The sequence below is a fragment of the Podarcis melisellensis genome (genome assembly GCF_964234715.1).
Source record: "Podarcis melisellensis genome assembly, chromosome: 10".
NCBI lineage: Eukaryota > Metazoa > Chordata > Lepidosauria > Squamata > Lacertidae > Podarcis > Podarcis melisellensis.
In genome coordinates, this window is record NC_138542.1 from 43,083,865 (window position 1) to 43,096,705 (window position 12,841).

At 43.2% G+C, this 12,841-nt stretch overlaps 1 protein-coding gene across 3 annotated transcripts in view; it reads left to right on the top strand.

The window, feature by feature from the left end:
* The window catches only part of LOC309379430 (solute carrier family 23 member 1-like), a 42,890-nt gene that overhangs the window by 1,589 nt on the left and 28,460 nt on the right, over positions 1-12,841 (top strand). For 2 of the 3 annotated variants that reach the window (XM_081928579.1, XM_081928581.1), the window contains exon 2: positions 10,098-10,176. In XM_081928579.1, the coding sequence (XP_081784705.1) occupies positions 10,120-10,176 (57 nt within the window). In that variant the 5' untranslated portion in view covers positions 10,098-10,119. The remainder of the gene's footprint in view (positions 1-10,097; positions 10,177-12,841) is intronic. The other variant, XM_081928580.1, reaches the window with a different exon arrangement.

Consider the following 12,841-nt stretch of genomic DNA (forward strand, 5'->3'; position numbering starts at 1 on the left):
ATTCTGAGATAGGACGCAGTATCTTAGAGGATAAAGTTTTTGCCTTCTATTCAGTAGACCTGGTTTCACAATTTTGGTCTAGTATTAATGACACATTAGATGATCCTGGAGAAACCACAATATACTCTGTTTCCCATCTATAAAATGGGAAGAACAATAAAATAATGAGGCTGAGCAAGCGGTAATGAGGAAGAGCATAAGATAATAGCATATGAAGTGGTGTAAATACCATAGAATCATAGAGTTGGAAGAGACCACAAGGGCCATCGAGTCCAACCCCCTGCCAAGCAGGAAACACCATCAGAGCACTCCTGACATATGGTTGTCAAGCCTCTGCTTAAAGACCTCCAAAGAAGGAGACTCCACCACACTCCTTGGCAGCAAATTCCACTGTCGAACAGCTCTTACTGTCAGGAAGTTCTTCCTAATGTTTAGGTGGAATCTTCTTTCTTGTAGTTTGGATCCATTGCTCCGTGTCCGCTTCTCTGGAGCAGCAGAAAACAACCTTTCTCCCTCCTCTATGTGACATCCTTTTATATATTTGAACATGGCTATCATATCACCCCTTAACCTCCTCTTCTCCAGGCTAAACATGCCCAGCTCCCTTAGCCGTTCCTCATAAGGCATTGTTTCCAGGCCTTTGACCATTTTGGTTGCCCTCCTCTGGACACGTTCCAGTTTGTCAGTGTCCTTCTTGAACTGTGGTGCCCAGAACTGGACACAGTACTCCAGGTGAGGTCTGACCAGAGCAGAATACAGTGGCACTATTACTTCCCTTGATCTAGATGCTATACTCCTATTGATGCAGCCCAGAATTGCATTGGCTTTTTTAGCTGCCGCGTCACACTTGGCTCATGTCAAGTTTGTGGTCAACCAAGACTCCTAGATCCTTTTCACACGTACTGCTCTCAAGCCAGGTGTCACCCATCTTGTATTTGTGCCTCTCATTTTTTTTTGCCCAAGTGCAATACATTTAAAATTCATCTTGTTTGTTTTGGCCCAGTTCTCTAATCTGTCAAGGTCGTTTTGAAGTGTGATCCTGTCCTCTGGGGTGTTAGCCACCCCTCCCAGTTTGGTGTCATCTGCAAATTTGATCAGGATGCCCTTGAGTCCATCATCCAAGTCGTTGATAAAGATGTTGAATAAGACTGGGCCCAAGACAGAACCCTGTGGCACCCCACTAGTCACTCTTCTCCAGGATGAAGAGGAACCATTGATGAGCACCCTTTGGTGCTACCAAAAGCAGTGAATGCACTGCTACTACTTTATTAAAGAAAATATAGTATAAAAAGACCCTGGGCAAACGTCTACAAATGCACCATTCAGGTAGCCAGAAATTTAAGGAAACTGCAGCAACTATTTTATATATTTTATATTTTATATCATGCTATTTTTAATCTATTCTTTTTATAAATATCCTATAACAGTTCCAATAGGTTTTTTTACCTACTTGATCATCTATTGTGATGCTTAGCTCTTTCATTCATTTTCCTATTCCTTTTGTGACCTTTAATTTTCTCTAGAGTTAAATTCCATATGACTAAAGAATCTGTTCTATTCCCTGGATTACTCACTCATCTCTCTATGTGGGGTGACCACAACTTCACACAGGTGCAAAGTTATCAGTGCATGATTGATTTATGCAATAATATTTAACTTTGGCCTTGTTGCTGGCAATAACTAACCTACCTCACAAGGTGTTTGTTCAGATATAATGTAAATGAAGTGGAAGATAAAAATGCAAGGAACTTTCTGTGTGTGTATTTGTCCATCTCTTCTTCCTAGTACTGAAGATCCTGTTTCTTTTTAGAGCTACAGTGCATCAGACTGATTTAAAATCAAATCAATTCCAGAGTGACTTAAGAACTCTTTGTTTGCATGTAACAGTTGATTTTGAATCTAATGTTGGGTGCACACAAATAAACAACATTTTCTTGGAAGGAAAAGGCAGTCTGCCATGTTTGTGTCTCTCAAGTGAATTACCTTTTATTCCTCTGCAAGAGAATTAATCTAGAGAAGCTGCAAAACTCAAATCTAGTTTATGACAGCCAGCCATGAAGTCTGAATCTGATGGGCCAGAGGCAGGTGGGGTGGCTGTGAAAGGGCTGGAAGAGTCAAGCAAGAACAGTAGAGGGTCAACAACAGAAGGTGTAGGCTGAAGATTTATTGTAATTAAAGCATACAAATTTTATAAACAGATATATAAACAGATTTTATATAGGTATAGTTTTAATTCTGTTAAAGTTTAACTGTACTAAATTTTTCAAAATGTTTATAGCCAGTCTTTGTTTTTAGCTGTAAGCTGCCTTAAGTTCCAACAGGGAAAAAGGCAGGGTATAAATAAATATATAATAATATATATCAGATTGGACAGATGAGTTGGACTTGTAACAAAATGTTATTTGTGTGGAGTGCTCTTCTTCAGGTTTCTAGCTACTTCATTCTATTCCCTGCCACCCCCCACTGCTGTTTCTTCCTCTCTAATAGTCATTCTGCATTCCATGCAAGCTGAGCATGCTCACTCCTCATGGGGCTGTTTTAGGGATCCTTCCCCTGTTAAATTTTATAATAATAATAATAATAATAATAATAATAATAATAATAATAATAATAATAATAATAATAGTATTTCTGTAAATCTTGCGACCCCCAAGGCTGCTGACATCTTCCTCTTGTGTGTGAATGGTGCCATTTGAATGACATGGCACTGATTTCAGAACACATGGAAACACTTTGGACCAGAGAGACTAGGAAGGCCATGTTAAAGTTCAACCTAATACTTAGCACATATTTGAAGCTGGGCAAGCCTTGTGAAAATCCAATATAGTTATTAGATGAGCACCAGAGCATTATTTTTAGGCAGAGAGAGAGAGTTGGTTGGAAATGTCATCCACACATACAAAACAAAGTATGGTATTAACTTGGCCAGTGCTCACACCTGTGACTGATGTAATAATCTAAAATAGGTTAAAGCTAAAAACTTAATTGTTGCAGGCTGATCCAAATAATGCCCACGTATAATGATGTCACCAAGCTAAGGTCTATTTCTCCTTCAGGTGCTGCAAATTATGTCATGTCTTTTCTATCTGAGCTGGGTAATTTTCCTAGAACATTCATAGTTTTAGCCGACCAATATTAGGGGCGAGAGTGGAAGGGCATAGCTAACTCTGTTGAGATGGCTTTATAGTTGAGAAGCTCCTAATGGAAAAGGGTTCAAATAGTGGGAAAATACAAATGACCTGGCATCAAAAGGCAACCAAATAAGGGGCAATTCACTGGAGACTGTTTCTGTGGAATTGGCAAGGATTTGGAGACATTTTCCTCCTGGTGACAGACAACTCATCAGGTAAGTCTGACTCTGGTGAGCCATCATGGTGAGAGGAATAAGAAAACAGGATAAAGGCACTAAAGACCACTCTGAAGAGGCAGTGGAGATAGGAGTGTAAAACATGGAGTCACTGCTGTGGACGTTATCAAGTTGAGGCAGAATTAACTTCCCAGTTTCAGATGACTATGCCACAGCCCAAATTCAATGTCCTCCAGGCATCTATAGAAACGAAATTCTGTTGATGAAAAGAGCAAAGGCAGCAATGTTAACATTCCTTTTTTTCTTTTGTAGGTGGCAATATTTTATTGTAGTCATTGGGCATTTCTTCCCCTAGTATTTCCTCTTTCATCCTTAACTTGATTTTCTGTCTGTGTGGGAAGGGATAAATACTGGCCATTAGTCGATGGAAAGGAAGGGGATTCTATAGGTTGTGTAACTGGTTTGGGAGGGGTCATCCCATTACAGAAGTTCGACTTCATGCCTCCAGAAGGACACAAAGGTTAATGTGATACTTTAATGTGATACTGATTAATGTGCTTTCAGGTTCAAACATGTTTGCAAGGCACTTAAGAAATCATGAGCGAAATATGAGAGATTAATTCAACCTCTGATGGCTTTACTATATTTGTTTGACCAAAGGGTGAGGAGCATGTTGCATAGGTGAGGGTGTTTTCGGTAGCAGTGAAGCTGGAAAGGAAAGGGTGATGTGGGAGAATTGATAGATGCCTCTCAAAGAAGTTCATTAGCCATAGCAGATGGGTAAGAGAGATAATAAGATCGCATAATGTCATATGGATTTGGTTTTCATTTCTTGCACTGGTAAATAGAGGTGGGGAGTGCATCTATCAAAAATTGAATAATAAGCTATTTTGAGAGGTCTAGAAATTAGTTAATAGCCTGGTCCAGGTGGCACTGAGTATCTGAACTTGCTCTCTGTATGTTATATAGACAAATGGAAATGGAAAAAAACTCTATACCAGTTATTGCTTGGTTTTGTTATTTTTAAAATTGAAAATCCAAATAAAATATCTTTTAAATATCAACCTCTGATGGCTTTACTATATTTGTTTGACCAAAGGGTGAGGAGCATGTTGCATAGGTGAGGCTGTTTTCGGTAGCACTCTGACTTCCTGATTCATCTGTCTGGAATAGAATCTGCAATTAACACCAGTCTTGGCCTGGCAAACTACAGAGGAGAATCTTTTAAATTCTAAAATGAACTTCTGGTTCTTCTTCATGTTCTTATCTGATTGTTATTCAGGTTGTCATTATCATCTTGTCTTGGTCATTAAGTTTATTCACCTTACTGGAATAATCATAATGATTTGTCCTGTTCACTGTTTGCACAAGAAATGTTATCTTTGTTATCATTAGTAATGATCTGCTTTTTGTCGTAATTGTGATCATTATGCTACAACATTGTCTGTAAACATCATTAAACTTTAACTTTTTTTGTGACCTATTGGGAAACTAGATTGACTGAGTGTTTAGAGACACACATATAAGCCAGGAAAACAGGGAAGCTGTCAGAGGCCTGAAGCCTCACATCTAACTGAAATTCATTTGTGACCATGTTGTTGGAATATCTCTCTCTCTCTCAACAATAGAGTGCGCCTCTGGGGTGAAGTAAACTGCTGTGTTAGCAGCACTGAAGTGACCTCCTCGGGGCACAAGCCTGGGGGTCCTGGGCTGCCCAGTTGACAACACCCCTCCGCTTAGCCCAAAGAAAGCAGAGTGATATGTTTGGCACCAGCTTGGCTGCAGGAATTGCTATAAGGAGGCATACAGGGCACCATCCAACTGTCTTATGGAACTGTACTCCAGATTTTTGTAGGGTTTACTCCTTAGCCTTTTCTTCTGCCAAAGATATCCTGCAAGGCAGCAGAGATTTAAGATCAGAGTTTTCCTTCTCCTAGATGGCCTACCTTCCCAGGTTGATGAGCCCCATCTGCCCCACACTTCCTTCTATGGCATGTGAAGAAACCAGCTTCTTGACTATTGAACCCACTCTTGGTCTCATCAGCTCAATCCACCAGAGCCTGTCTTCACATGCAGGGGAAATCCCTAACTCAGAGAGAGTTTCAGGCTCAGCGGCTACACTCACCTGGTTTAGCCAACCAGCTGAAGCCATTTTCCAGGGTATGGCCGCTGTTGCATGCAGACAGCTTCTAGGAGCCACGGGTAAGGGCTGAATGTAAGGTGGGGACCAAAAGTTTACAAACTACCCCAGAAGGAGCACAACATGTTCCCCACCAGAGGTACTACCGCTGCCCTGACACACAGTGACACTGGTTCTAAAACTGCTGTACACTTGTTGTGTGTTAATGTTTGCAATGCTAGGCAGCAGCAAAATGTTTCTACAATTATTTCTGCCACCTGCATCCATGTGGTTTCTTCAGGCTTGAACCACTTCTATAGAAATTATGTAATCATCTGTTCTATAGTTTGTTTTGTGTAATCTGTTGCCCCAGCAAAGTCCATTGTTAGCAAAGGCATGTCTATGACACCCATATTCTCCATCCATCTAGTAGCAGGCAAGGTCCTGCTTCCCCTAGAACCTAGTTAGCATACACACAAACTGGACAACTTCTCGATCAGACTTGCCAGGCGAACTCTTGTTACTTGAATATTAATTTGAGTCGTTTTGTCAATGGTCAACACCAAGGAGGTTTGCAAGCTGCTTTATTAAGATAGCAGCATCTACACTGTTGTAGTTCTTTTTAGGCTTGTTATATTTGAAAATCAATAAAATGCAGTTTTTAAAAACCTGGAAAGGGTAGAAATGATATCTTAATGCATGTCCAGACTGTTGGTAGACTGGATAATGAGCTTGTGTGGTTTTCAGAAGCTGTCACACTGTTCATTTACGCAAACAGGGCAGAAAATAATATCAGCAACAAAGGTTGGAGCATATGTTCTGAGGTAGCCATTGGTGGAGTTTGCAACCCGTCTGGCTGGTTCTACTATCAATTACAGTAGTTGGTTAAAAGTGCTGGTGCAAAGTTATTGCAGTTCTTGTTGGGTTTCTGCCCCTAGGCAATACCCATTGCTTCATTCAGTTCTCATCATCTATGTCTTTCACATTGTTATTGGATGTTACAATAAACCATGATTGATCACCAGGGTGGGGAATTTTTTCCTGGCTTTGCAGGCCCGATCCTTCCTTTTGTCCCCACCTCCGTGGGCCAACTTTGACAGGTGGTTGTCCTCCCCACCTGTCAAAGTCCTTGCATCGTGCTTTCCAAGTGCCCAACTGTCAGTAGGTTGCTGGCTGCTTGGGAATTGTAGCACAAGGGGCTTTGCCATCCCTGTGTTTGGCGCTTATCAAGCACTGGCAGATTAGCTATGGCAGCAAAGCTGTTTTCTGCAAGGATTGACTTTGTGATCGAATTATCCATGGGGAAATTGGTTGCATAGCCAACATAGTCGTGTCTCATATATGCTTTCAGGCATGGGGCAGGTGGGTGTGGCTTTCAAAAATTACCTGGGCTAAATCGAACCCATGCCAGGCCAAATTTGGCCCATGGGTTGGAGGTTTCTCACCCCTGTTTATAATGAAAGGAGCAAGGCAGCCCCACACCCACCACCTTGCATATTGGCCCCCTCCTCTCCTCTCCCCAGTCCTGTGGCAGTATAGCTGGCCAAGCATACCATAGCCGTGTGATTTTATTTGGCAGTCTTTGGCTATTGGATTGTTAGTTAAATATTGAAACTTCATTCAGACCTAATATTTTGACCCTAATGCTCAAGGAATCTGTGGTACCGAGTGTGTGCCATGGTTCTACAAGGCCACAGGAAAATGAAGCAAGTTGTGTTACTGAGTACGGAACTCTGTTTCCTATGAATCTTTGAGAATCTTTTGTTTTCTTGGAGAAGATTAGCTTCCAATCCTCAGAGCTGCAGAGAGACAATTGAAAGTGTTTGGATAATCCTGACTGAAATCTCAGAAGTATGAAAGAGATAGCTGAGTAAGATTTTCAGTCCATCTTGAAAACAGCATGTGGTATCTTAGGAAGTAGGGCACATTGTTCCAGTGCCTTGCTTCTTGTTGTTTTGATGCACCAAGAAAATGGTTACCTTACCACTAAAATTTGTCACTGAAGGCTAAGTTTCAGCATGAAGCACAGTGAGTGTGAGGAGTCGCATCTCTCTTAAGCTGGTTACCTCTTCTGCATGCTCAACCGGAGTCTGAGATAGCGTGCCAGGGTTTTCTGAGTAACTATTGCAATAAGTCAGACAGCTCACCTTTCCCCGGTTTGGATTACTGAAAGAATAATTGGTGACCAATCGTGATGGGAATGTTCTCAAGCAAACTGTTCTAACAAAAAATCGCATTGTGGAATTCTATGTTGTTTTTAATTGCCTAATTGGCTACACTTCCCACATTCCTAATAACAGATGGATGTTATGGCGGGGGTGGTGGGGGTGGTAGAGCCTTTTATTACCAAGCAACATAAGAGGAGAGCCCTGCTGGAACAGACCAAACACCCATCCCTAATCTCCTCTTTTGCTACACCTTTTACTTCCTTGCCATCAGAACCCAACTGCATTCTAAAACTGATCCGTAATCTAACATTTAAAACATGTATATTGGCTTCCCACTATCAAGCCTTCAAGGTAGGCTCATTATCATTAGACGATTAAAAACTATATGGATGTATATGTGTGTGTGTGTGTGTGTGTGTACATGCATGTATATATGTATGTATATTTCTTGTTGTGGGTAGTATCTTGGGATCCTGTATCTGTGGGGATAGAACGTATGAGAGCAGACTTGCCTGAACTGGTTCCTTTGTCAAGGTAATGGCTTTCGCTAGCTAGTCAAGTACCATGATTTAGCCCAGTGTTTCCCAACCGGTGTTCCGCGGCACACTAGTGTGCCACGAGATGTTGCCTGGTGTGCCGCGAGATGTTGCCTGGAGGGAGGCGGGCGAGGGCGTTTGCTTCCCGGAGGACGGAGCAAGGGCGCCCCCTGCTGGGCCGGGGCTCGCTCTCCCCAGAGGGTAAATCTGGATCAAATGGGGCGAGGCGAGGGGCGGGCAGAATTCTGGGGGCCACTGATGCCCTACAGACCCCCCCCCAAGTCCTCCGGGGCGTGCGCTCTGCTGGGCTCTTTTCGGTCGTCGTGCTTGTGGGAAGCCGCCCCTTCCCTGGGCGACGCGCCGCCTCGCGACTCCGGAGTCAGTCCCGCGGGCTCTCGGAGGGACTCGCGAGCGACGGCGCGGCGGCTCCGGGGCGCGCTCAGCCGGGCCGCCGTGCGCCCCCGCGCAGCCCCTGCTGCAGCTGCCCGGCGTGGAGCGCGACGCGGAGCCGGCCGGGCTTGGAGGCGCCCAGGTAGGGCCGAGCCGGGCGGGGGCGGGGAGGTCTCGGTCTGCTGCGGGCGCAGGAGGGCGAGTGGGAGAGGGGGAGCCGTCGGGTCTCCTGGAAGGAAGCGAGGCGGCGGCTGAGGGGGATGCAGCCCCGTCCCCAGCAACAGGCGCTCCTCGAAGTGAGGCCACAAGTCGGGGCTCGGACAGGGCCTGGAAGCAGCGGCTCCGGCTCTTGGGAGCGGAGAAGGGGACTTCGAAAGCGGCCTGGAGGAGAAAAGCCCCGATGCAGCGAGAGCGGGGAGCGTGCTGCCTTGTCCAGGCCTCCTCGCTTTGTGCCGTCCGCTGCCGGGAGCAGGACACGGGGGCTCCTCGTTCGCATGCTTTCCCGGGTGATCGGTGAGGGTTAGGGTTAGGGTTAGGGTCCCTCAGTCCCTCGCTTTGCTGCCTCCTCCCCCCCCCACCCCCCAAAGCTTGGAGGTTCCCCGGCAAGGGGGAGGAAAAAAAATTGAAAGTTACACTTTCGTGCGTCCCTCCCGGCGTGACACTGCGCGCTGACGTCACGGGGCTGTAATGGTGGTGTGCCTCGATATTTTTTTCATCAAACAAGTGTGCCTTTGCCCAAAAAAGGTTGGGAAACACTGATTTAGCCTATGCAAAGAAATTGCTCTGTGCCACAGACTCAGATGGGTGGGCTCTTCTCCACCCCACTCACCTAGCCGTTACATAGGAGAAGAATAGCCTTGGTCCAGGCTAGAACTAAAGGAGCAAGATCTGTTGGGGTGTCAGTTTTGCAAGACCCTCTTTCCTCATCCTATGCTAAGGTTATATTTATGTGTAAATAAAACCATATATCTTCACTGACCTTCATTCCAAAGAAGCCAAATCCTGGGTAAGTGTGGAGTCTATCACCTCTTGGAGATTGGGGTGATGTGTAACACACACACACACACACACACGTATATATATAATATGTAAAGTTACCAAACAGTTATATTCTTCAGGTGACAGGTATATCTGTATGGTTTTTGAGTTTCATTTCTCTATTTCACGGTAAACAACTGCGGATGTTTTTTTTAAATATTGCTCAGTCTGAAAAAACAAATCTGTTACTCAACACGAAAATATGCACTAACTTAGGAAGGGCACTCAGTAAATTTTAATGAATTATCTGTGATGCCCATGAAAACTGACACACTGCCCTGTGTGTCAGGCAGGGCAATCTCAAAGATCTAGAAACTTAACCATCCTGTGTAATTGAGTGGAAAGAGAGGGAGAGTTATTTCAGCAAGCCAGTGAAAAGGGAAATTCCTTTGCAGTAATTCTCACATGAATGCCTGGAAAAGAATTTGGACTCCTACAAGTCAGGCTCATTCATCTTCTCTGTTGCTGCTTGTTCAGAGCTTGAAGCATGAAGGTTTTATGGGAAATCTCATCTTCTCTTCTGTCTTGTTTTTTCGAAGAAGGTGCTGAAGAAACCTTGAAATGGAGATGACTCCCTCAAACAAGGACCCAAATGGACTAGACAACCCCATATTTATAGTAAGTTCTATATTTGTATTTTAAATCAGATGCCTGCATAGTGAGCTTGAATAAAACCAAACAACAAGAAAATAAAAATAAAAAGTGGGGAAAGAGAGAAATGGATAGAGTAAGCCAGGTTAGGAACTTGGGGCTTCAGCACCCAACATCCTTGACCATTGGGCATGCTGGCTAGGTCTCCTGGGAAGTGGAATCTGGGGTGGGGGTGGGCATGGGTTAACACCCCTGGACTTAGCAATGTTAGGCTGTGTTTATAATTGCCAAAACTTATTTATTTCTTGTAAAACTCTTTCCCCCCCCTTATGCGTGGTGGAACTATGTTGAATACACTTCTGTTTCTGAGTAAATTGTAACAATTCGCTACTTGTATAGTCCTTTAAATTTGACAAATAAAAGAGAGGAAGAATGGATTATTTTTTTATTACATGACAGTTCACTCCCTATCATTTCCTTCTCTGCTTAAAAAAAAGATAATCTCTTGCTTTTCTGCTGCTACTCTAGATTAAGACAGGCCAGAACAAAGAAATATTGTTAGCATTTTAAAAACTTTAGGATAGTGAACGTTCCTAAAGTTTACGCACTCCTATCCTGCATCATGGTATGCCTTAGGTGGGTTCTGAGACTGCAATTTTGTTAACGCTTGCTTAGAAGCATGGGCGCAGCCAGGATTTTCGTGGGGGGGTACTTTGTTAGAGGGGTATGACTTTTGTTAGGGGGGCCAGAACCAATGTGGTTGGTCAGTTAGTTAAGTATTTCTATAGTTTTACTTGATCTGGGGGGGGCAGCTGCCTCCCCCCCCCTCCCAGCTATGCCTATGCTTAGAAGTAATTCCATTATATTCTCCGGAGCTTACAACTGAGTAAACTTTCATAGAATTAGACTGCACGTCTAGGAGGAAAAAAAGAGCACAAATGTGTGTACATGCATAAATACGTGGCTAAAGGAGGAATACACCTGCCTGACTACCTTTGTAAACAATGTAGATAATATCTAGCAGCACAGCAGTGAAAAATGTTATGCTTTCAGATAGCCTCAAAGAGGGGATCAGCAGGCAGAGCTTGCAAAAGGGTCCAGGATCCATCTCTAGTTAAAGGATCACAGCTGCTAAGAAAGATCTGTTCCAGAGACCCTAGAGAGCCACTACTGGTTAGACAACATGCTAGCTGGACCACTGGAAATTCAGTATTCTTCTTTTGTTCTCTGTGCTTGAGGATACCTTTGCTGTTTAGACTTCCAGGGCTAAATTGCTTTGCCATCAGCAAGTCTGGTAAATCAAGTCCTCGTGCTGTTTGGAAAGAGTCCAAGCCACATGCAAATAACTCCATAGCAGAAGTTTGAATGAAAATGCGCAGCTTGTGTTGTATAAATGAATAGTACCAGCAATGTTGTTGTTGTTGTTACACCCTACTAAGGCTCTTTGGATGATCCGTACATAGGGTTATTTAAAACAACTATTAATTTTTACTATTAGTATCAGCAAGTAGGGACTGCAACAAAATTAAGTGCTCCTGTGTGGGGTTCCAGACAGCAATGCCCCCTTCTCAGATGCTTGTAATATTTCCTCCTGTTTTTCTTCTTTCCCTCCCCACTCTAATGACTGATACTCAGCATTTTATTGGCCACTTAAAATGACCAGTCTCCACATGTCTGTTGGGTCCTCTCTCTTTTTGCCACCTTAGTCATCCCTTCTGCCCAGGAGCATTTCTTGTACTTCTGCAAATCTTGGAATTTCTACTGCCTTATTTTCTCAGTGACCCAATTTTGGTTACATAGCTACCTGCACTCAGCACCTGAGTTTCCTATTAGATGGTGTGTTTCTGGACCACCTTCAGCAAATGGAATTCTCAATGGTCTTTCTTTTTCCCCTCATAACAACTAAGTGGAACAGATCGCTAAGCTTCTCTCTTCCTCAAAAAGGGAGCCTGATGATAACAAACTTGAGAGGGAAAACTAGGCCAATGTCCAAGCTCGTTCTAGCTTTCAAATCTGCTGCAGATTTTATTACCTGCCTCTTATTCTCTTTACGTTGTGTGTCATTGCTGCTTTCAAATCTCCTCCCCCCTCTCTCCCCCATGACTGACATAGTTACATGAGAAATAAAAAGTTGTCCTCTTTAGCTAGAGTGAAATCAGCTCAACCTCATTATGTATTTCCTATTTACGATGCATGTGATACATGTGACAAACCATGCTGCAGAGAAAGAGCAGGGTAAATGAAACATTTGTAGTGTATTATTGTCTTTTTTTTAAAGTAAAGCCAGTAACTTTTCTGAATGAAACTGGAGTGAGCTTGTTTAAGAAGGAACAGATTAGAAAATACAGGGGCCAGCTCTGAAGATTTACAATTGAAATAGATTCACAGATAACTTTCTTTTTCCCCTTCCCAACCCATCCACATTTTTAAATACTTTATTAATTTTGCAAAAACAACAACAATCGACACAAACAATCCAAGGTCAATACATATTACAAAAAGAAAAAAATAGATTCATACATAACAGATTCCATTATGACTTCCGATCACCCCAACATGGTACCTGAGTTGCTTTTTTCCGACTGCACACTTTCCATTGTCTCTCATAAATTGTCTCAATTGTCTTGGTTGTGTAAAGTTTCCTACTGTCATGCAAGGATTAATCAAGACCTGCCAAAGAATTTAGATGTTT